The sequence below is a fragment of the Lampetra planeri genome, chromosome 2 (genome assembly GCF_965212315.1).
Source record: "Lampetra planeri chromosome 2, kcLamPlan1.2.h2, whole genome shotgun sequence".
Lineage (NCBI taxonomy): Eukaryota > Metazoa > Chordata > Hyperoartia > Petromyzontiformes > Petromyzontidae > Lampetra > Lampetra planeri.
The window spans coordinates 23,697,694-23,723,522 of NC_136108.1; the positions used below are offsets into that span (position 1 = coordinate 23,697,694).

At 51.8% G+C, this 25,829-nt stretch overlaps 1 protein-coding gene across 2 annotated transcripts in view; it reads left to right on the forward strand.

Annotated features, from left to right (window-relative positions):
* The first annotated feature begins 3,970 nt into the window (after positions 1-3,970).
* The window catches only part of LOC144730297 (sodium-dependent neutral amino acid transporter B(0)AT1-like), a 164,893-nt gene continuing 143,034 nt past the window's right edge, over positions 3,971-25,829 (forward strand). Inside the window, exons 1-2 of one of the 2 annotated variants that reach the window (XM_078610997.1) lie at positions 3,971-4,198; positions 9,867-10,012. In XM_078610997.1, the coding sequence (XP_078467123.1) occupies positions 9,877-10,012 (136 nt within the window). In that variant the 5' untranslated portion in view covers positions 3,971-4,198; positions 9,867-9,876. Of the gene's footprint in view, positions 4,199-7,665; positions 10,013-25,829 lie in introns of those variants that run through there. The other variant, XM_078611006.1, reaches the window with a different exon arrangement.

Sequence of the window (25,829 nt, forward strand, 5' to 3'; positions counted from 1 at the left end):
TGCCAGGCAACCGCCTCCCCCCCCGCCAGGACACTACGTGGGTGTTCTGCATGCGGGTGTGTGTTTAGTGTGGGCGCCGGGAGGGAGTCGCGGCGCTTGCGGAGTTGCTCCACGGTCGTGGCACCACAGGTGATCGACAGGATCCTACTCATGGTGACAGCCCCAAGCCTTCGCTCGGGTCCACTTTTATCCTCCCAGCGTGGCCTTGCTCCGCCCCAGCCACGCACCCTTTCCAGAACCTACTCGCGGGTCCTCGGGCTTTTCTCCGTGCCCCCTCTGTAACCTTTTCCTTACATCCCTCTCTCTGGCTTGTCACGCGACCTGCTGTCAGTCAGAGCTGCTGCAACTGCAGATCCCCTTCTCTGTCAGCAAGCAGCGCTATGCTACGTAGTGACCCATTCTATGTCACGACATATTCATTCACTCACTCAACCATCAGTATATCTCTCTTCTAGCCCGTGTTATACAAAGACAAATTCACTCTACAGAACAATGGGAGAACACTGTGAAAAAGAGCTTCATAGATCATCGAATTCCTCCAGTATAAATTAATATTCTGATTCTGATACAAACTCAACAAAAAGAGGACCGCCCGGGTCGGGAGTTAAACCCAGAGTCCCTGTTGGTGAGAGGCTACGTGGCACATGTATGACGGTGCCTCTACCTTGGGGAGCATGCGGTGTCCAATCCTTTTGGGCACGGTGTCCTTGTGTGAGAGATGATTCAACCACCTTCGTGTTTAATCAGTCAGCAGATTTTTTCAGCTCCACTAGCGGTCCAACGCAAAAACAAAGCTCCCCCGTGGAGCCTCTAGCAGGCTGTTAAGGCAAGTGCTGTTAGCGAACACCTATGAAGGCCGGCAATGTGGCAAATGAGGGGGTGGGTGGTCAGCACCACGCCTGACCGCCTTTGTCTCCCCAGTGGCGATGTTTAGGACACTCTGCACCAGGTACTATTTCATCCTGAGTCGACCTACGAGAGGCCTCACGTGAGACTCTTAGACACAAAGAGAGACCAACAAACTCGCACAGAGACAAAGATCCCCCGTATAGCCTTAACAGACTTGGGGCAAGTGCTCTTAGTGAGGAGCTATGAAGGCCAGCACGGCACACGAGAGGGTGGGTGGCCAGCACCACTCCCGGTCGCCTTTGTCTCCCCAGTGGCGATTTTTACAACACACCGCACACCAGGTTCTCATTTGAGGCTGAGTCGACCTAGGGGAGGCCCAGCACCACTGGACATTTTTGGTAATTAAAGATTCTGATTCTGGTTCAAAATATTCGCCAATCGTTTTTTGGGTCGTGAGTGGGAATCGAACTTGGGTCGTGGGGCTCGTAGCGTAGTTGGAGTGCGCTAACCACTGCACCACCGCTCCCCACCAGGCTATACCGAACCCCCCGCCCCCAGTCCCGTCTCACTCTGTAGGACGGGAAGTTACCCATTAACGAGAGATACCTCACGGGGCCAGCGGGTCTGGTGAATGAACGAATCACCAGCAATGATTAAAATGTAAAGCAAGCCCCGAAGTGTGACTGGCGGTTAATCCGGTGTCACAGGTCGAGTCCTACAGCCGTGAGGTGATGGAAGGTCGAGGATCAGCGTTGCAAGTCTCTGCCTGGTTGCCTTCCTAGTTGCATGGCTGCTTGGCTGCTGTCCTAACCCCTTTATCGTATATAGTGGACCATATATCGGTGACACCGTGGCGAGATGTGAATTCCCTCATCTGGTATTCAGGAGGTCCTGGGTTCGACCCTGACCCTTGACACCTGTTGTATATTTGGAGTTTGCGTGTCTCTCTCCCCGTGGATGTTTCCCCGGGAACTCCGGTTTTTTTCCTCCACATTTAGAATAAACATCACGTGTTCAGAGTATGACTGCTGCTACAAATGTCCACGTGATAAGCCACTTCGTGGAGCTATCATTTATGGTCACCGCTTCTGATAAAGAGCTACATATATCAGTGGGCCTTACCTGCTAAAGTCAAACATAGTTATTTAGTTTAGATAAGGGGGTGGCAGCAGCAGCTACACAGTCGTCAGGAGCCGGCGCTTCCAAGAATTGCACAAGGTCCGCAGTCCTCTATATATTAAGATGTCAACAGACAATGCGTGTTTTTTATACACGTGGGAGGAAAGCGAAGCCCAAGCATGCGAGTGGGAAACATTCTATCCAGATTGAAAACAATTTCTTTAAAACTGTTTGTTATGGTGTTTAGTTTGTTGTCCTTCACCTGTACCTCCGATTTGCGCGGTTGGCTACGTTCGGTGCGAAAGGAGTTCAACATACATTCAAATTAAGGTTAGTCCGCAATTTGCTGCACCACCTCCCAGTGAGAGATGTTACGGCTCCTGCTTGACACCCACAGGAACGGGTTGTGGAAGATATGAGGGTTAGTAAACAGAAGTGAGCTACCATTTGTAGCCAGGTCGCTTCTAAAAAATAGTTACATAACTCAGTGGTCCTTACCTGGTAAAAGCAAAAAGAGTTTAGTTTGCTGCTTGCTGCTGCCATGTTGCACAAGAGCAGAACTCATTCATCATAACTCGGAGTAAGGAGTAATCTCAATGTAATCTGAGAGTACCACACCGCTTTACGATGTCCTAAAACGTTCAGCTCCCAGTTCGCCAGGGATGGTGATCCTCCAGGATGGTGGGATCGCTGTAGTTCTATGGGAAAATCTGAATGAGTCTGTGGGCCTCTGTGTGCGTGTTGGCCGTGAGTGGGAATGGAACTCGTGGTCTCCTGGGCCAACGCTCCCGAAGTAGAATATGTACACTCACTCATACACTTGCTCGGACACCAATGCACAGGTGTAACATGTTGACTGATGTGCCTGGCTAGGTACATGAGGTTACTGGACAGACCCAGGTGCCATGGGTTGATTACTGTACGATGCTAGGTGCAGGGACCCAGGTGCTATGAGTTGACGGCCTGAGATGCACCAGCTGTGCCCCTACTATGCCAACTTGCTGCGTTTAATATGCCCGGCGCTACGCTCGTTTTTGTGAGCATCGCTCATCTGCTCTCCATTGTTGCTGGAGGGCGACTGCCTCCAACTGACCAGTAGCCTCACTGTACACCTAGGCTGGTACTACCTAGTAGCATATTTAACGAACCTCCTCCACAGGGGCCGATCTTGGCGCAGTGGTTAGCGTGTTGCGCTACGAACCCGGCCACCCGAGTTTGATTTCCGGTGATGACTACCGGTGACGATTATCTGAATCGGTCCTGGACCTCCCCTAGGTCGACTCTGCCTCAAATTAGTACTTGGTGCGGTGTGTATAAACATCGCCACTGGGGAGACAAAGGTGGTCGAACAAACATTATAATGCTGGCCACGAACACATCGTGTGCTGTGCTGGCCTTTATAGGTGCTCGCTAACAGCACTTGCCCAACAGTTTGTTATGTCTATATGGGGGATTTTTGTCTCGTCTTTTGAATCTGTGGGTCTCTCTGTTAGTCTGTGTGTCTCTCCGTGTGAGACTGGTTTCTTGTATGTGTTTGCGGGTCTCTGTGAATATGTGGGTCTTTGTATGAGTATTGGGGTCTCGGTGTGTTAATTTGTGGGTTTCTGTGTGAGTATGCGGGTCTGTGTGTGTTTGTGAGTCTATGGCTCTCTGTGTGAGTCTGTGGGGCTCTATGTGTGAGTCTGTGGGTTTCTGTGTGAATCTGTGGGTCTCTCTGTGAGTCTGTGGACTGTGTGTGTGTCTGTGGGTTGCTGTGGTTCTGCGGGTCTCTGTGTGTATGAGTCTGGAGGTCTCTGCGTGTGTGGCCCAAAGGTGCGGTGTGTAAACATCGCCACTAGGGAGACAAAGGCGGCCGGGCGTGGTCCTGGCCACCCACTCCCTCGTTTGCCATGCCAGCCTTTATAGGTGCTCGCTAACAGAATTTGCCCCAACAGTCTGTTAAGGCCACACTGGGGATCTTTGTCTTTTGTGTTGAACTGCTCAAGCGAGTTGCTGTTATTGTTGTCTTGGTGGTGGGGGAGGGTCTTAAAATAAATATGCTTATTTAACTTCTGTTAATCGTCCACTAAACACCCGTGCTTCACATTAATGGCACTCCTTTCAAACCCACCCCTACGTGCGTATAAAACATCTGCTGGTGTTGGGAAGGTTCCCATTGATCTCCGTGCTGTAGAGAGGGAGACATCCCCAGACAATCGCAGCGACAATTGCGGCTCTTCCCACTCACCAGGTGAGATTAGCTCGGGACACTCACACCTGGCCCGTTACACCACATGTGATGGTGTCACTTTAAGAGCCATAGACTCACGCGGAGACCGATAAACTCACACAGAGACCCATACACCCACACAGAGACTCATAGACTCACATTTAAACAGAGACCCACAGACTCACACAGAGACCCATAGACTCACACAGAGACCTATAGACTCACAAAGACTCATAGACTGCGGGCTGTGTTGAGTATACGGGCAGTGGTGAGTCTACGGGCAGTATTAAGGCTACGGGCAGTGTTCAGTCTACAGACAGTGTTGAGTCTACGGACAGTGTGAGTCTACGGGTAGTGCTGAGTTTAAGGGCAGTGCTGAGTTTAGGGGCAATGTTGAGTCTACGGGCAGTGTTGAGTCTACGGGCAGTGTTGAATCGATGGGGAGGTGAATTTACGGGCAGTGTTGAGTCTACGGGCAGTAATTGAGTCTACAGGCAGTGTTAAATCTATGGGCAGTGTTGAATCGATGGGGAGTGTTGGATTTACGGGCAGTGTTGAGTCTATGGGCAGTGTTCAATCTACGGGCAGTGTTGAATCGATGTGGAGTGTTGAATTTAAGGGCAGTGTTAAATCGATGGGGAGGTGAATTTACGGGCAGTGTTGCATCTTCGGGCAGTGCTGAATCGATGGGGAGTGTTGGATTTACGGGCAGTGTTGAGTCTACGGGCAGTGTTGAGTCTATGGGCAGTGTTGAATCTACGGGCAGTGTTGAATCGCTGTGGAGTGATGAATCTACGGGCAGTGTTGTATCTATAGGCAGTGTTGAGTCTACGGGCAGTGTTGAATCTACGGGCAGTGTTGAGTCCTTGGGGAATGTTGAGTCTGGGCAATGTTGAGTCTACATGTTTTGTTGAGTCTATGGTGAGTGCTGCGTCTATGTGCATTGTTAGTATATGGGGAGTGTTGAGTCTATGGTCAGTGCTGAGTCTACGGTCATTGTTGAGTCGGGTCACATGGTCATTATGATACAGGGTTGCCCAAAGGTATCGACACAGGGTTATTATATAGGTGTCCTAAACGTCAGTACACATAGGGTCATTATACAGGGTGGCCCAAAATGCAAGACACATAGGTTTATTATACAGGGTGGCCTGAAAGTAAAGACATACAGAGTTGTTATACAGGGTGGCTCAAAGTCAAGAGACATAGGGTCATTATACAGGGTGGCCCAAAATGCAAGACACCTAGGTTTATTATACAGGGTGGCCGAAAAGTCATGACACAGGGTTATTATACAGGGTGGCCCAAAAGTCAGAACACATAGGGTCGTTATACAGCGTGGCCCCAAAGTCAAGCCATATAGAGTCATTATACCGGGTGGCTCAAAGTCAAGTGACATAGGGTCATTATACAGGGTGGCCCAAAAGTATGGATATAGTTTTGTTATACAGGTGGTCTAAAATTCAGGACGCTTAGGTTGATTATACAAGGTGGCCTAAAAGTCCGGACACGAATGCTGATTATACACGTGGCCTAAAAGTCAGAATACATGTAGTTATTGTGCAGGGTGGCCCAAAATTAAAGAAACAGGTTCATTATACAGGGTGGCGTTAAAGTGAGGAAATATAGGGTTATTATACAGGGGTACCCTAAAATTAGGACACAGGGTTATTATACACAGTGGCCCAGCAGTCGAGACATGTAGGGTCATAATACACGGTGGCACAAGAGTCAGGAGAAATAGGATAAAGGGTGGCCTAAAGTCAGAACACACATGGTTATTATAGAGGGTATCCCAAAAGTAAATACATATAGGGTCATTTTTATACAGGGTGGCCAAAAAGTGAGGACACGTAGGGTTATTATACAGGGTGGCCGAAAAGTCAAGATACAGGTTCATTATACAGTGGCCTAAAAGTCAGAATATATAGGGTTATTATAAAGGTGGCCCAAAAGTAAAGACATAGGGTTGTTATTATTATATAGGTTGGCCCAAAAATCTGGATATATTGGGTTATTATATAGGTTGGCCCCAAATTCAGGACACAGAGGGTTATTTTACAGGGTGGCCTAAAATTCAGAACGCATAGGATTAGTAGACAGGTGGCCTAAAAATCAGGGCACATAGGGTCATTATAAAGGGTGGCGCAAAAGTCGAGGCACTGGTTCATTATAAGGGTCTCCTAAAAGTCAGGACACACACACACCATCACACTCTCAGACTCACACACTCACCCTCACATTCTCAGACTCACAGACACATACACTCACCCTCAGACTCACACACACACTTAAAACTCACACTCTCAGACTCACACACATACACTCACTCTCAGACACACACACACTCACTCACACACTCACTCTCACACTCTCAGACTCACACACTCACACTGGTAGACTCACACACACACACTCACCCTCACACTGTCAGACTCACACACACACACATGCACTCTCACACTCTCAGACTCACACACACATACACTCACTCTCAGACTCACACACTCACTCTCAGACTCACACATACACTCACTCTCAGACTCACACACTCACTCTCAGACTCACACATACACTCACTCTCAGACACAGACATTCACTCTCACACTCTCAGACTCACACACTCACTCTCAGTCTCGCACACACACTCACTCTCATACTCTCAGACTCACAAACACACACTCACTCTCACATTGTCAGACTCACACACACATACACTCACACACTCAGACTCACACACATACACACTCACTCTCACACTCTCAAACTCACTCACACACACACTCTCACACTTTCAGACTCACACACACACTCAGCGCGGCGTTCAGGGGGGGGGGGGGCAGTTGGATGAGTGGGCATGTTTACCCTTCCCCCCCACTTTCCCTGACATCGTCAACCAATCGCGGCGTTGCTCGTTTTCGGTGGGGAGGGGATTGCATGAGTGGGTGTTTACACCCCACCTCTACCAATGGCGTCCCCGCTCGGCGTTTGGGGGGGGGGCAGTTGGATTAGTGGGCATGTTTACCCTTCCCACCCTCCCCGACATCGACAACAATCGCGGCGTTGCTCATATTCGGTGGGGAGGGGATTGCATGAGTGGGCGTGTTTACACCCCACCTCTACCAATGGCGGCCCCGCTCGGCGTTTGGGGGGGGGGGGAAGTTGGATGATTGGGCGTGTTTACCTTCCCCCCACCCTCCCCGACATCCTCAACCAATCGTGGCCCTGCTCGGCGGTCGGTGGGGGGGTGCATGGGTGGGCTGCATTCCGATTCACGACAGACAAATAATCCCTGGTGGGCAGTGTGGAATCTGTTATTCCTACCTGTAAAACGTTTAGTTTTATAAGGCCACCACGGGGAGACCAGCCCCTCCTCACCCAGCCCCACCCCTCCTACCCCCCACCCAGCCCCTCCCCACCCAGCCCCTCCCCACCCTCCCCTCCCCACCCTACCCTCCCAACCAAGCCCCTCCCTCCCCTCTCCACCCATCGCCACCCACCCCTCCAATATTTGGAATGCACGACGGACAGAATAATCCCCCGTGGGCTGGTGTAACCAGGAGGTTACTACCAGTATAAGTGGTCTAAAAGTCAAGGTACAGGTTCATTTTTCAAGGTTGCATAATATTCAGGACACATTGGGTTACTATACAGGTGGGCTAAAAGTCAGGGCACGTAGTTATTGTAGAGGTTGGCCCAAAATTCAAGAAACAGGTTCATTCTAGATTTAAAGTTTTCATGACTGCAAGGATCCATACTTTTAGTTTTTTTCGGTAAAGTCACGTAGGTAAAAAATAATAAAATGAAATAAATTAAAATGAAAACAACTAAATTAAATCACCACAGTAAAATTACAGTAATGTTGTTGTGGCGGTTCCACCTGAAGACGGAGGCTTGTGTTGCTTCCGAAACGTCGTGATTTCATTTAGTTGTTTTCATTAAAAAACATTTTTTTATGATTTTTTACCTACGTGACTTTTCCGAAAAAAACTAAAAGTACAGGTTCTTCATATAGCTTGACCTAAAATTCAGGATACATAGGGTTATTATATAGGTGGCCTAAAAATCAGGACAGATGTGATTATTCACGGTGGCCTGAAAGTCAGAACAAATATGATTTTTATACAGGTGGCCGACAATTCACGACACATTGGGTTATTATAAAGAGTGCCCCAAAAGTCAGGATACACAGGGTTATTATATAAGTGGCCTAAAATGATGGACACATGAGGGTATTATACAGGTGGCCTCAAGGCAGGACACGTAGAGTTTTTATTCAGGGGGCCTACAAGTCAGGACACATAGTTATTTTACAGTGGCCCAAAAGTCAGGATACAGAGGGTTTTTATACAGGTGGCCTAAAAGTGAGAATACATAGGGTTACTATAAAGGTGGCCTAAAGCCAAGACACACAATGTTATTATACAGGGTGGCCCAAAAGTTAAAACACATAGGGTTATTCAGGTGGCCTAAAAATCGGGACACAGGATTATTATACAGGTGGCCCACAATTCAAGAAACAGGTTAATTACACAGGGTGACCTAAAATTCAGGACATATAGTGTCATTGTACAGTGGCCCAAAAGTCAAGACACAGGTTCATTATACAGGGTGGCCCAAAAATCAGGACACATGGACATTATACAGGGTGGACCAAAAGTCAGGACACATAGGATTATTAAAAACGTGGCCTACAAGTAATGAACACAGGGTTATTTTGCACAGTGCCCCAAAAATCGGGACACATAGGGTTATTATGAGGGTGGCCCAACATTTAAAACACAAAGGGTTATTATTTTTCATTGTGGCCGAAAAGTCAGGACACATCGGGTTATTATACACGGTGGCCCAAAGTCAAGACACATAGGTTGGCCTAAACGTTAGTACACAGGATTATTATACAGGTGGCCTAAAAGTCAGGAAACATTTAGTTATTGTCCAGGGTGGCCCACAATTCAAGAAACAGGTTCATTATACAGAGTGGCCTAAAGTCAGAACACATAGGGTTTTTATTCAGGTGGCATAAAAGTCAGGATTATACAAGGTGGCCCAATACCAGGAAATATCGAGTTATTATACAGGGAGTTCCTGAAGTCAGGACACGTAAGGTTATTATCCAGGGTGGGACAAAAGTCAGGAAACACAGGGTTATTATACAGGGTGGCCCAAAAGTTAAAACACATAGTGTTATTATTTTACATTGTGGCGAAAAGTCAGGACACATATAGTTATTATACAGGGTGGCCCAAAATTCAAGACACATAGGGTTATGATAAAGGTGGCCTAAAAATTTGGACACATAGGGTTATTATGAAGGTGGCCTAAAGTCAGTACACATAGGGTTATTATACAGGTGGCCTAATAGGACACATCGGGTTATTATACAGGGAGGCGTACAAATCAGGACACATATGGTTATTATACTGGGTGGCCCGAAAGGTCAGGATAAACAGTTATTTTTAAACCAAGTAAGTATTTGATTGAGTGTATAAGTGAGTGCTTGAGTGAGTGCATGAGTCAGTGTATGAGTGAGTATTTGAGTGAATGTATGAGCATGTGAGTGTATGAGTGAGTTATGAGTTAGTATTTGAGTGATTGGTACCATCGTACGCACGATTATTACCTCATTTATGAACGATCTTCTGTTGCGCCTATGACATCGTTTGCCTCTAAAAAAACCCCGATACAGCAGGGTGAGGATGAATGAAAACAAAGGCGGCCGTGAGAGGGCGCAGTGGGGGACCAAGGCTGACTATCTCCTCAGCTGTGTCGGCTTTGCGGTTGGTCTTGGCAACGTCTGGAGATTCCCATATCTGTGCCAGACGTACGGTGGAGGTAAGTCAGCGAGTGTGTGTGTATGTGGTGAGTCTGTGGATTTGTGTGTGAGTCTATGTGCCTTTGTATGAGTCTATGGTTCTCTATGTGAGTTTATGGTTCTCTGCGAGTTCATGGGTCTCTGTGTGGTGAGTCTATAGGTCTCTGTGTGAGTCTGCGGGTGTGTGTGTAAGTCTGGGTCTATGTGTGAGACTGTGGGTTTCTGTGCCAGACATACAGTGAGGGAAAAAGTATTTGATCCCCTGTTAATTTCGTACGTTTGCCCACTGGCAAAGTAATGATCAGTCTATAATTTTAATGGTAGGTTTATTTGAACAGTGAGAGACAGAATAACAACAACAAAATCCAGAAAAACGCATGTCAAAAATGTTATAAATTTATTTGCATTTTAATGAGGGAAATAAGTATTTGACCCCTCTGCAAAACATGACTTAGTACTTGGTGGCAAAACCCTTGTTGGCAATCACAGAGATCAGACGTTTCTTCTAGTTGGCCACCAGGTTTGCACACATCTCAGGAGGGATTTTGTCCCACTCCTCTTTGCAGATTTTCTCCAAGTCATTAAGGTTTCGAGGCTGACGTTTGGCAATTCGAACCTTCAGCTCCCTCCACAGATTTTCTATGGGATTTAGGTCTGGAGACTGGCTAGGCCACTCCAGGACCTTAATGTGCTTCTTCTTGAGCCACTCCTTTGTTGCCTTGGCCGTGTGTTTTGGGTCATTGTCATGCTGGAATACCCATCCACGACCCATTTTCAATGCCCTGGCTGAAGGAATGAGGTTCTCACCCAAGATTTGACGGTACATGGCCCCGTCCATCGTCCCTTTGATGCGGTGAAGTTGTACTGTCCCCTGAGCAGAAAAACACCCCCACAGCATAATGTTTCCACCTCCATGTTTGACGGTGGGGATGGTGTTCTTGGGGTCATAGGCAGCATTCCTCCTCCTCCAAACACGGCGAGTTGAGTTGATGCCAAAGAGCTCCATTTTGGTCTCATCTGACCACAACACTTTCACCCAGTTGTCCTCTGAATCATTCAGATGTTCATTGGCAAACTTCAGACGGGAATGTATATATGCTTTCTTGAGCAGGGGGACCTTGCGGGCGCTGCAGGATTTCAGTCCTTCACGGCGTAGTGTGTTACCAACTGTTTTTTTGGTGACTATGGTCCCAGCCGCCTTGAGATCATTGACAAGATCTTCCCGTGTAGTTCTGAGCTGATTCCTCACCGTTCTCATGATCATTGCAACTCCACGAGGTGAGATCTTGCATGGAGCCCCATGCCGAGGGAGATTGACAGTTCTTTTGTGTTTCTTCCATTTGCGAATAATCACACCAACTGTTGTCACCTTCTCACCAAGCTGCTTGGCGATGGTCTTGTAGCCCATTCCAGCCTTGTGTAGGTCTACAATCTTGTCCCTGACATCCTTGGATAGCTCTTTGGTCTTGGCCATGGTGGAGAGTTTGGAATCTGATTGATTGATTGCTTCTGTGAACAGGTGTATTTTATACAGGTGTAGTGGGTTCGAATTAGGTGCACACACACACAGCTTGGAGGCAACACTATTTATTAAACGGTAAGTAATATAACACTGTACATGAGGTGGTGACCACCTTCCTCAACTCACTAACACTCTGGAACACGACACAGAGTGGACCAGGCAGGCAACGGGCTGCCTGGTCCAGGACGACGACCCGGGACTTGAGGACCGATGATGTCGTCTTCACTTCGGAGTTCAACAGCCCCGCTCTGCATCCACACCCCGCTTATATCCGCTCCGGCGTGGCCGGCTCCGCCCAGGCATGGCCGGCTCTGCCCAGGCCACGCCTCCCTTCCCAGGCCACGCCTCCCTTCCCCCACCTCAAGGGAAGGTCTGGGTCCCTCCACCACGTGACCCCCCAGGCACCCCCTTGGGGCCCCCAGCCCTCGTACGTGCCGACACAGTAGTGACGTCCTATGTCACTACATCACACCCCCCCCCCCCCCCTGTATAAACACACAGCCGTCCCCGGCTGTAACACAACTGTGAAACATCGAAAAAGTGTGCCTCCGAACCAGCAACATCAATAAATGACCGTCGTCCGATAAGAAATACAATCACGTAATATACACAGAATCGACGAGGGTAAAAGGAAGGGAACCCCATAGAAAAGGGGAATTAACAACAACAAATATACATGAAAACTGGCTAACCCACTTATGCTCCAGCACAGCCTCCCCGTGAGAATCACGCATGCACCGACATGTGAGTGTGGCCATTGGAACGACGGCGTAGGCAATGAGCAAGGCGTCTGAGAGCCATGTAGAGCAGCCAGTCTTCCACAAGTCCATGTGGCCGGGCCCCCCAGGGCAGGTGCACACACCCCCCCTGGAGGCCCTGGGGAACCAGAAGCGGCCCAAAGGGCACGGCCCCTCCCCAGGAGTCAAGAACAGGAGGAGCAGGAGTAGCTGACGCATGCTCTACTCCCTCCCCCCCCCAGTCCATAGCCGGTCGGCATAACCGGCCAGTCCAAGGTGCCAGGTAGATACTGCCTCCTGTGACGAGAAACAAACCCTCCTGAGGCATCACTCAACGAACACTCACCTCCACTCTTCGGACATGACAGTCACCCGGCCCCAGGGTAGTGGAGATGATTGTATACCGCCCGGTGGGAGAAAATAAAACTAAAATATACAGATTCCGACGCGTTGGATGCACAACCAACACCGGTAATCGAACAGAAATCACACAACCACCCCATGGATGGCAGGGTTCCACACCACCGTACCACTGTCCCATCCGTCAGGTGGTAAGAAGGCAAAAATCAACATGTCTAGCACCCCTCTACACACATTAATTAATATTCCGGATGTCTGTCTACGTCCCGGGTCGAGAAGTCGTACTTCAGGGTCGACCCATTTACTGGGCAAAGAAGTCGCACTTCAGGGCTGCTCCAGTATCTACATTTTAAAATATATATATATAAAATTGACATGACACAAACAAAATAAATCTGCCTGCTCTAGCCCAGAAATGGCGGCCGCACGCGCGAACCGCATCTCCAAGGCTACCTGTGCTTGCGTCCCAGCAGCCCTCACTGAGGACCACCACATACATTACATGTCACCTGTTAGCACCCCCCACTTTTCCGACGTGGCTTCTCCATCCTAAAACCGTCCACGTCGGCCATATCGGGGGGGAATTTTATGTAACCACCCCACCGCCTTTCCGACGCGCGTCACAACCAGTAGCACGCGTCAGCCGTATCGGGGGAATTTTAACCCAGTCTCTCTCCAAGACTCGCATCGCAGCATATAGCTTTACCGACCGAGCTGAGACGACCCATCGTTCACTCACTGTACAACATGCACCCTAACAACAGAGGGATACAGTCCCAACGTAACGGGACAACTACACCTGAACACTACGAATCTCCAGCCCATTGTTTCAACGCGCCTCGGAGTGTCTCAATCTCCGGGCCGTCAGGGCGAGCCTACAGCTCCAAACGCACCACGGAGGGTCTCAACCTCCGAGCCGTCAGGTCAAGCCGTCAGCCATAGTGTAATGCGAGCAAGGATTGAGGGGGGGCGGAGTCTGGGTCACGTGGGGAGTGGGTGGAGTTAGGGTCACGTGGGGGAGAGGATTTAGGGAGAGAACCGGAAGGGGAAGGGAGAGTTGAGACGGAGTCAAATACGAGGAGGCCACGCTGGGCAAGACGGAGAGAGTGGCGCGGTCGCCACGCGGTGGGAGACGTCGACACCGACAGCCATCGGTGTCAGACGAAGAGAGCTAACGGGGCAGTGAGAGGCTAGCTGTGAAAGGGGCAGCAGTGACGCTAGATAGTGGGGCAGCGGTGTGGCTGCAAGGATTGCCTGAAGGGGCAGCAGGGAGACTGCATATTGGAGCAGCAGGGAGACTGCACAACGGAGCAGCCGAGGGCTGTGGAGAGGTCGTCGAGCGGGACGCGGGCCTGAGCGAGACGCCGTGGTATCGAGATTCTACGAACCCAATAAAGGACAACGGAGATCGACATCTGAGACAGAGTCCTTTATTACATTGGTGTCAGAAGTGAAACGGCATGTCAAAACAGCTCAGGAGGAAGACCGTCCCTGCACCATCTTCGGCAACATCTTCCGACGACAACCTCCCTCCAGCGGTGGCGCTACCCACGATGGAGGAGAAAAGCGGAGCGGGGACGAGCGGGGTTCCAGCCGTGCAGGACGTGGCCGCCTCAGTGGGCCCACCCGCGCGACTGGATGCTGAGGACGGATGGCGACAGGTGGCGGCGCAACTGGAGGTGCTGAAGACGGTGTTGGCGAAATTGTGCGTCCTCGTGACGCCGGCGACGACTTCGGGGAGGCCCGGTGAGGAACAACGGGCCGGTGCCTTGCCGTCCCCATCAGCCCTCTCGACCACGCGACACGAAGACGCCATCTTGGGCGTGGCCGAGGAAGAACGGCGGGAAGCCGCCATCTTGCGCCCTCCACCGCGGGAAGCCGCCATCTTGCACACGTTGCGGAGCGACGCCATCTTGTCGCTGCCGCGCGTGTCACCATGGGAGGAGGACAGAGGAGCAAGAACCCGCAGCCGTCATTTAACAACGGTCAAAGAATTCTCAATCGGCAGCGATTGGAGCACATTCGCCTGCCGTTTTCAAGCGGCCGTACGCTCCGCCAAATGGACGGACGCGGAGGCCCTGGAAGTCTTACCAACACTTCTCGACGACGAGTCCGTCCGGTTCTTCCGCTCCATCAAAGCCGACAAGAAGAAGACGCTGCAGCGTGTCTTCGAGGAGATGGCGGATGCGTACGAGCCTCCGGACGACGCCCATCGGAGATTTGAACAGCGCCAACGGGCGCCTGATGAATCGCCGGTGGCCTTCAGAGGCGCAGGTCTGGAACTGGCGATGGCGGCATACCCCGAGACGGAGCCCGATTTGTTGGAGCCCCTCGTGTTGGGAAAAATGCTCGAATTATCTAGAGACCTGGGGATCCCCATGCCGGTGTGCAGCCATGATAAATTGACGTCCCGTGCTGTGGCTAAGTGCTTGGACGCTCAATTTAATCTCCGACGCTGGAAGCAGGTGTCAGCTTGGACGGGGGGGGGCCCGTCGTTGAAGGCGGTGCTACGGGGTGGGATCCTACGAAGGCGATCTGCGTTCCTGATGACAAGGGTCCGCAGGAGTTGACGGCCACCTCCGCCCAGTGGCCTGCTCAGGGGGGGGACAGGGCCGAGGTCCGGGCCGCCAGCGCGGGAGCGTCGGGACAGGGGGGGGTGCCGCGCGTCGGAACGACGTGGAGTGTTTCCGCTGCGGCCGTAACGGCCACTTCACCAGGGACTGTTGGGCTCGCATCCCGGGGCCGCCCCAGCAGGAGGCCTTGATCACGGACGTCGCGCGAAAGGACCCACCAGTACAGGCAAGTCGGTGCGCACCAGACACCCGGCAAGGCCTGTCACCTCATGCATCACCATCGCCGCGCGGTTTGTTTGTCTTTAACAACAAGGTGCCTCCGGTTGACCCGTGTCGCTCGCTGACGCAATGGCGCCGATTGGCACGCAGGGTAGTTGCGGCCGCTACGGGGTCGTATTTCGGATGTCATTTTCCATCTTTTGGGCATTCCGCCAGGGAGAGTGCGAGCGGTTTATGATTCATGCATAGCGGCGAACGGGGGAAGTATGGGCATTGTGGGCCAGGTGGACGCCAACATATCCATCGGGGGGGTGTCGGCTTCAGGGACCGTGTTGATCTCTAGGTCCCTCGCGGTACCCTGTTTGTTGGGGACTGATTTCCTGGCAAAAATGCCCATTCAAATAAGGATTGATCAAAACTGCATTGAATTACCGGGGGGGCGCAAAATTTCGTTCCTACCGTCGCCATGGGGCCGGCCTGCCCCTGTTTGCCAGGTGCAGGCGCTGTCTGAGGTATCTGTTAACATTCCACCTGGTTCGCAGATGCTTATCCCGTTGAGATATCGGAAGCCAGTATCTGGCGTTGAGGGAGCGGCGGGGGTTCTGTTATCGCCGTCCACGGCTATAACGGGCGGCTCGGCGCTGGTTGGGGCACAAACAATTGTCCAGCCGGGCCAGCCCCCATTCTTACAGGTGCTAAATGGGAGTGCAGAGAATGTCAGTGTCCCGGCCGGAACGGTTGTGGCTCACGCCACGACCGCGTTCACGACCCATGACAACCGGGTCCGCCGGGACATGGTAGGGGGGGTTTCAGGGCCAACGGGGCAGGATGACCGTTGGGTTGCCGAGTTATGCGGGGAGAATTCATCCCTGACCAGAGAGCAACGGTCCGCGCTTCGCGCGCTGTTGCTAAGTTATTCCGACGTGTTCAGCTCCGATGATTTTGACTTGGGACGCACCTTTCTGCTTTCCCACCACATTGATACGGGGGATGCCGCTCCCATTCGGTTGAACTCGCATCGGTTGAGCCCGACGGAGTGGGATCAGGTTCGCGGGGCAGTGGAGGACATGCTAGCCGCTGACATTATATCCCCGTCTAACAGTCCATGGGGTGCGCCGGTAGTCCTTGTGAAGAAGAAGGATGGGAAACTGCGATTTTGCGTCGATTTTCGGAAATTGAATAAGGTGTCCGTCGCAGACGCGTACCCACTTCCGCGTATGGATGATTCCCTCGATGCCTTGTCTGGGGCGAAGTTTTTTTCAACATTGGATTTCTCTTCGGGATTCTGGCAGCTTCCCCTTGATGAGTCCTCGAGGGAAAAGACGGCTTTTCGCACGCCGCAGGGACTGTTTCAGTTTAATTGCCTTCCGATGGGCTTGAATGCGGCTCCCGCCACTTTTCAGCGGTTGATGGAGCTGGTGTTAACGGGTCTGCAGTGGGAGACATGTTTGATTTATTTAGACGATGTCATCGTCTTTAGCCGCACATTTGACGAAAATTTGCAGAGATTGGAGACAGTTTTTGCTAGGATGCGCTCCGCAGATTTAAAATTCAAACCGAAAAAGTGTCACCTACTGCAACGATCCGTGCGTTATTTGGGACACATAGTCAGTGCGGACGGGGTGGCCACGGACCCGGAGAAGACGGCGTGCGTCCACAACTGGCCAACCCCTGCCTCGGTTGGGGACGTACGTCGCTTTTTGGGGTTCGCCTCATACTATCGCAGGTTCGTCCCGAACTTTGCTATGATCGCTAGGCCCTTGCACCTCCTTACGGGTAAGGGTTGGAGGTTCAGTTGGGGTCCGCCGGAGGAAGCGGCGTTTCAGGGCCTACGCGATCGGTTGGCGACGGCGCCGACATTGGACTATCCGGATTTTGATTGACCTTTTATTCTGGATACGGACGCTAGTGACACTGGGATTGGGGCCGTTCTGTCACAGTCCAAGGGCGGCGTGGAGCGCGTTGTAGCCTACGGCAGAAACCCGCTACTGCGTCACTCGCCGCAAATTATTGGCTATTGTCTATTTTCTCAGCCAATATCGGCCGTATCTTTACGACCGGTCATTTATTGTGCACACGGACCGTGCGGCTCTGCAATATGCCCTGAGGGTTGACCAACCATCTGGCCAACTGGCACGATGGTTGGAAACCCTGCAGAAATTTTCCTTCGACATACAATATCGGAAGGGGTCGCGTCACGAGAATGCGGACGCACTCTCCATATTACAGCAGGGGTCCCCTTGCGCTTGCGCGTCGGGTACGAATAGGTGTACGCCGGTTCAGCTACCCCCTCGGCCTGTCGTGTCAGCTGTCGAGGTGCCAGGGCTCCGGTGTGCCCAGGACCGGCCGATGGGGTTCTGAACCTGCCGCGCTCGGTATGGATTCGTGAACAATTGCTTGACGACTCGTTGGTGGCTTTACGGAGTCGGGCTGCGAAGGGAGCGGGGAGATTGCTATCCGGTGGGACGCCGGGGGCCGCTCTCCAGGATGGGTTGCTCATGTGGAGAGAGGGATTGCATGACTGCTGGCGTCTGGTGGTACCGTCGTCGCTACGGTACGAATTGATTCGGACTCTGCACGGCGACACTTTATTACATCTTGGGGTGCAGAAGACTTTGTTAACATTAAATTGAGACTACTTCTGGCATGGCATGACGACGGATGTCGTCGGACACATTCGGGCGTGTCCCGAGTGTGCCCGGCGGAAGCTGCCTAAAAACCTTTACGTGCCGCCGGTGCAGTCTATACAAGTGTCTCGAATCAACGAGTTGGTGGCGCTGGATATTTTGGGACCTTTCCCGCCATCCGCTAGGGGTAATAAATATTTGCTGGTCGGGGTGGAATATCTTTCCCGCTGGCCGATGGCTTGGCCCTTACCCGACCAGTCGGCGGCGTCTATCACGGACGCCTTCCTATTTGGATATGTGATGGACAAAGGGGCGCCGGAGAGGCTACTCACGGATCAGGGGCGAAATTTTTCTTCCAAATTGTTGGCGAAAGTGTGCGCTGCTCTGGGAACCAAGAAGGTTCGTATGTCTCCTTACCACCCGCAGACGGATGGCATGGTGGAACGCCTTAATCGGACGCTGTCGGCCATGCTATGTCACACGGTTGACGAGAAACAAGCTGATTGGGACTTGCATATACCTGGGGTACTCTCCGCGTATCGGATGATGCCTCATGCGTCCACTGGGTATTCTCCATTTTTTCTCATGTACGGCCGCGAGAATGTACCGCCGGTGGAAGTACAGCTGAGTACGGGGGCGAAGGGTCCTGTTAAACCTCTCCCCGAATACATTCAGGACACGGTTCGACGCGTCGCCGAGGCACGGGAGGGGGCCCGGTTGGCTACTGCCAAGACTCAGGCGCGAAACGAGCGTTGCGCCCGGCGCTCGACCGGTACATGCCCCTGGCGAGTGGGGGACATGGCATGGCTGCACTACCCGCAGGTGCGCCCGGAAACCTCCCCTAAGCTTCACAAACCATGGCAGGGGCCGGTTAAGCTTATTGAAGTCCCTAACCCGCAATCCGCACGGGTTCGGTTCGGATCGCGGCACTGGTACGTTCATACATCTAGGCTGAAGCCATATGTGGCCCCGCGGCCGGATGCGTCATCCCCTGATATTGCCTTGCCGGTGTCTGTTGTGCCCGACGCACCTCTGCCCTTGCTTGTTGACTCTGCAAGCGCGCCTGTCGTGCCTTCTACAGACGAACCAGCCGTGACGCAGGCGGATGTGGCGAATCCTGCTCTGGGTGGGCCTACCACGGCGACGGGGCCACTTGGCCCCGCTGCCCTTCCAACCCCACCACAGACACGGTTGCCAGAGACCCCGGACTTGGGTCTCCCTGGGGAATGGGACCTTGGCGTTGACGGGCCTCCAACAGCGGCGGGCGGTTCTACTCCCGACGATCTTAAGACCCCGTCGCGTTCTCGGTCCGTGGGGGGACCGCCGCCCGTTCGGGATGGGCCGGCGACCCGCACGCGTTCTAAATCCCTTTCCTTTCGTTGATTGTTATTGTTCTTGTTGTTCTTGTTATCGTTCTTATATTCTCCGTTGTCCAGTGATGCCAGATGGTTCCAATATTGCTCGCATTATTTTCTTGTAATTATTGCAGCCGAGGACGGCTGGGTTTTTATTAGGGGGGGGGGGGGTCGTGTAATGCGAGCAAGGATTGAGGGGGGGCGGAGTCTGGGTCACGTGGGGAGTGGGTGGAGTTAGGGTCACGTGGGGGAGAGGATTTAGGGAGAGAACCGGAAGGGGAAGGGGGAGTTGAGACGGAGTGAAATACGAGGAGGCCACGCTGGGAAAGACGGAGAGAGTGGCGCGGTCGCCACGCGGTGGGAGACGTCGACACCCACAGCCATCGGTGTCAGACGAAGAGAGCTAACGGGGCAGTGAGAGGCTAGCTGTGAAAGGGGCAGCAGTGACGCTAGATAGCGGGGCAGCGGTGTGGCTGCAAGGATTGCCTGACGGGGCAGCAGGGAGACTGCATATTGGAGCAGCAGGGAGACTGCACAACGGAGCAGCCGAGGGCTGTGGAGAGGTCGTCGAGTGGGACGCGGGCCTGAGCGAGACGCCGTGGTATCGAGATTCTACGAACCCAATAAAGGACAACGGAGATCGACATCTGAGAGAGAGTCATTTATTACAATAGCATGACGGGACCACATTCTCTGAGCCATGTGAGCGCACAGCCCACTAGGCTAGACAAGCCATGGAGTGTCTCGATCTCCGGGCTGTCAGGTCAAGCCATCAGACACAGCATGACGGGACCACAACGTTCGTATTAGACACGCAACACTCACTGGGCCATCCTGGTCAGAATCTGCGCCCCAAGATAGGTGACAGCCAGCACCACAATTCCAAATCCCTGGCAGCATGTCACCATCGCAATTAAAATGCTCAATACCAATGACGGCAGAGCCACAAACCAAGGCAGTCATCCCCCACACAATCGCAATTTGACACCATCACAACACATACAATTTGAATTAGGATCCTCCACTGAACTGATCCAATGCCGAACAGGTACGCACAATTTGTGACGATCCTGAATATTCAATGGTCAGAACAATACACCTCACATCCCGTATCCGTACACATCATCTCCGAGACTCGCATTGCAGCATGCAGCTGTACCAACCGAGTTGAGAGAGCAACGCAATTTTGCGGCAATTAACTGAAACGCACCCCCGATCCATTTAGAACACAAGGGGCATTCCCGCACAAAGACAGCATCTGTGCTACAACGGACAGGAACCAACCAGCGAGTTTGAAACACACCGAACCTGTCATTTCAAAACCCCCTTCAACATTAACCATGGGACTCAGGGCATTCGAATTTTGAGAGCAAAAAAAACTAGACACAAAACCCAAGAATCACCGAATTGATTAATACAGTATATGCAGTATACGAAGTTCGTATAGTCAATCATTTGGAGCAATGCTCCATCCAGTCCCCAATGGCAACACACACAATCAATACTCCAGACAATCCGTACATAGTAAATAATCACAAGCAAGTATCCAACAGTCCATACACTGTTAACACTCTCAAGCAAAGCTCCATGCGGTCTGTACCTTGGCAACAATGACGATCAAAGTTTCTGACAGTTACACGTGAACAATCACGAGCGAAGCTCCATACAGTATACACAATAACAATCGCGATTTCGCAACAAAACGATGTAAGAACACGAGTCATTAACACGGCAACCCACAGGATATCAACGGAGCTCGGGACACCCAACAACGAATTAATCATTAACTGCCCCCTGAAGATAACGATCTCGACGCCGTAATTAACAACAACACTGTTACAAGCAGACACCCGCACGGACGCCGCGTCAATTTGTCACGCACACAACCGGACGAACACGCTCCGCAAACCAGCGAGTTAAAAAAAACACACGCAATCGCAACCCGGCACGTGCAAGATGGGTCAAGTTATTATTATTATTTTTCTTGGGGCCCGGTGCTTATGTCATGTCACGACTCGCCTGGCAAACTGTGAATAGCGGAGTGCTGCAAGGTGGAGCAATGGGACGCCTCAAAGAATCTTGCATGGTGAATACGACCTCCTCTTGCGAACCCATCCACCTCTCGCGCTCGAGCAGAAGATGGGCGTGCCACCCGAATGTGTGGAACTCCCCCTCCGCAGGCATTGATGTCGGTGGGAATGGCATTTCGGCAGCAGGAACAGCGCCCCGACCAGCCGCCGAATTGGCGGGAGCGGCATTTTGGCAGGAACAGCACCACGACCAGCTGCCGAGTTGGCGGGAGCGGCATTTTGGCGTGAACAGCGCCACAACCAGCCGCCAATTTAGCGGGAGCGACATTTTGGTGAGATAAACGCCAGGACCAGTCGTCAAGTTGGCGGGAGCGGCATTTTGGCGGGAACAGCGTCACGACCAGCCGCCAATTTAGCGGGAGCGGCATTTTGGCAGGAAAAACGCCAGGACCAGCCGTCGAGTTGGCGGGAGCAACATTTTGGCGGGAACAACACCACGACCAGCCGCCGAGTTGGCAGGAGCGGCATTTTGGCGGGAACAGCGCCACGACCAGCCGCCGAAATGGCAGCCCCACTGCGTGGCCCGCATGCCCGGGCCTCCCCAGCCAGCCCCCACAGCGACGACGGTGTCCTCTCCCCGCGGCTCTGTCGCACCATTCCCGATGGCGGCGAAGCAGCGGTGCGATGCCCTTCCCGCCGCTCCGCGTGCAGCGCCATCTCTGTCACCGGGGCTGCCATCCCCGGGGCTGTCCGAAGGATGGTCGTCACGCCGTCCCCACCGTACGAAGGCGTCCAGGTGAGTTTTGTTTTTGTTTTTCGTGTGCCCATTTTACTTTCCTAGGATAACACCTAGCAATATTTATTTTTCCACAACTTCGAATTAGGTGCACAAACACACAGCTTGGAGGCAACACTATTTATTAAACGGTAAGTAATATAACACTGTACATGAGGTGGTGACCACCTTCCTCAACTCACTAACACTCTGGAACACGACACAGAGTGGACCAGGCAGGCAACGGGCTGCCTGGTCCAAGACGACGACCCGGGACTTGAGGACCGATGATGTCGTCTTCACTTCGGAGTTCTACAGCCCCGCTCTGCATCCACACCCCGCTTATATCCGCTCCGGCGTGGCCGGCTCCGCCCAGGCGTGGCCGGCTCTGCCCAGGCCATGCCTCCCTTCACAGGCCACGCCTCCCTTCTCCCACCTCAAGGAAAGGTCTGGGTCCCTCCACCACGTGACCCCCCAGGCACCCCCTTGGGGCCCCCAGCCCTCGTACGGGCCGACACAGTAGTGACGTCCTATGCCACTACACAGGTAAGAAGCTGACATTAGGAGCACTCCCTTTAAGAGTGTGCTCCTAATCTCAGCTCGTTACCTGTATAAAAGACACCTGGGAGCCAGACATCTTTCTGATTGAGAGGGGGTCAAATACTTATTTCCCTCATTAAAATGCAAATCAATTTATAACATTTTTGACATACATTTTTCTGGATTTTGTTGTTGTTATTCTGTCTCTCACTGTTCAAATAAACCTACCATTAAAATTATAGACTGATCATTTCTTTGCCAGTGGGCAAACGTACTAAATCAGCAGGGGATCAAATACTTTTTTCCCTCACTGTACGGTGGATTTGAATCCGTGGGTTTCTATATGAGTTTATTGGTCTTTGAATAGTGAGTCTATAGTCTCTGTGTGATTATATGAGCTCTATGTCAGTCTGCGGTTTGTTGTGCGAGTCTATGGGTATTTTTGTGAGTCCGGGGGTCTGTGTGAGTCGTTGGGTCTCTGCGTGTCTATGGGTATCTTTGAGTATGGGTCTCTGTGTGAGTTTAACACGGAGGCTTTCGCGACCAATATGATCGATATTAGAGGTTTTTTGGGTTAGATCGGGTAGATATATAAATGTGTCGTTAAAACCCTTCACCACCCGACACAGCCAACTAGTAAGGGTTCTCACCGGTGTGTTGGAGAGCCAAGCCACAACATTTACAAACTGAGTATGACGTTTCGCCAGTAATTACAACTAGCTTCATCAGGCGACAGCCCGATTTGTGGAGAAGTCTTACTATTTTGTTCCTTATATAGAGGCGTACATGTGTTGACCACCCTTCTGCGCTAATGCACAATATGAGGGGGGGTGGGATTACTGAGGCAACGTACATTATGCATGTACATTATGCCAGCCTTTTGAACCTGTCTTTCCTGTCTATTGTGTTTATTAAAATAGCCCTACCAACGGTAATCCCTATTGGAGTACGCTGCCGTTTGTAGGCATGCATTTAAATAATGTATTATTTGATGATTCGCTTTCATGCAGCACTAAGACGGTAGCTATCCAAACAGTTAAAGTTACTTTGATTTCTTTCAATTTCGACAGATTATCTAATTAGTCTTGGCCAGTAGTAGCTGGTTTTGCACAAAACTTCAACATTATCAAAATAAATTGTGTCCTTGTTGGCACGCGTGTTCTGCTACTACTGACAGTTGCATTAGGGAGAATTTAATATTTCTCTGATGTTCTTTTAGTCTCGTGCTGATCATTCGTCATGTTTGCCCAACATAACATTTACCTCACGTGCAGTTAATCCTGTACACACCTTCTGTTGATCGCTTCGGTAATACATCTTTTGTACCAGATATTAAATTCTGTATTTTATGTATTGTGCCAAATCTGACTCGGGTGTTTTGTTTTTCCAAACATCTGGCTAGTTTATCAGTTACTCCCGCAATGTACGGTATTTTGATCGTTTTAATTACTTGGGCAGTTTCAATGCTCTCGTTATTTGATTTGATTTTGGTATTCAATTCATTTGCAGCACTTCTTTAACATGTTGAATTTCACTTCTCAGACTGTCACCATCTGACACTTTCTTAGCTCGATGAATGAGCGTCTTGATAAGAGAAGATTTCTGTGTGGGGTGATGGTGTGACTGCATTCAGATAGGCGTCAGTATGCGTTTTCTTTCGGTAAACACTGCAGGTTATGTTACCATTTCTACCCCGTCCGAGCAGAATATCCAGATATGGTAGAGTTCTGTCAGCTTCCACTTCCATGGTGAACTGGATGGATGGGTTTTGCGAGTTGAGATGATTTAGAAATGTGTTCAGTGTATCTTTGACGTGTGACCAGACCACCTAGTTAGATTAAATGTTTACGTGGTGAAGACAACCTACCAGGACGTTGTCTGACGACGAAGACGATTAGGGCATTATTCCCCAGACAGCCCCGGGGATGGCGACCCCAGAAAAAGCGAGCGAGGCGCCGCCAGCGGAGCAGCGCGACGATCATCACAGTGACGCCTCACTGCCTGCGGGGAGAGAGCGCTAATCATTCCGCACCCACCTCGGCGAACTTTTCGAGGCCGTTGCCGCGATGGTCGCCGAGCTCGACCGAGAAGAGTTGGCGGTGGAGGAGAGAGCGCCGGAGCTGCGCAGAGCCGAGTCCTCTGCCCCTGATTCCCGCGTGCAGGAGGGTTTGGTTGCACAGCCTGCACACGCAACCGCCATTCTGCTCGTCTGGCGGGAAGGAGAGCCCGCCAAATCTGAAAGCCTATCGTGATCCCATCACTCAGGCGCCGTCTACCTTTTGTGAAGGAATTCACGGCTGCGGGAGGCGATTGGGTGGCCTTCAAGCGTCGCTTCACGACGAATTGTGACTTGGCGGGATGGACGGAGGCAGAGGTGCTGAGCGCTTCCCACCGCCCTTGACGACGACGCCTTAGTAGCGTTCTGCGCAATTCCGATGGTAGAGAGGGCCACGCTTCTGTAGGCCTTTACCCAGATGGCGGCAATCGACGACCCGCCGTCAAATGTTCGCCACAAGTTCACTCCGCGGAGGAGGGGGGAGTCCGAGACGCCCCTTGCCTTCCACAGTGCACTGTTGATGCTGGCAAAGGTGGCCTTTCCGAAGATGGACCACGCTGGAGTCGACTCGCTGGTCCTTGAAAGGTTGTTGATGCTGGCGAAGGATCTCAACATCATCCTGCCAGCTATGGAGGAGGATGATTTGTCATCCCTCAAAGTTGCGAGGTAAATTAAGGTGCACCTGCTTTTGAAACAGCATACGGGGTTGGTGGCGTGCACCGCGCCTCTTGAGATGAGTGGTGCACCCGAAGATGCAGAGCCTGTCCAAGCCTGTGCTTCGGTCCACTGTGGAGGCTGGCGGGGAGGCAACATGGAGCGACGGGAGGGACAAGACCGATGGCGGGGGACCTACACTTGTCCAGGGAGCTGCCCTGTCGTATGCTACAACTGCGGCCTGCTGGGACACATCTCGTCGAGTTGCCACGCCTCACGACGACGACTCCCTGGACCGTTGCCATCATCGTCCCGACTGTCCTCAACTCCACTAGGTCTCAAGGTGAGTCACAGCACACAACACACTCAGCCCTTGCATCCACCTCATT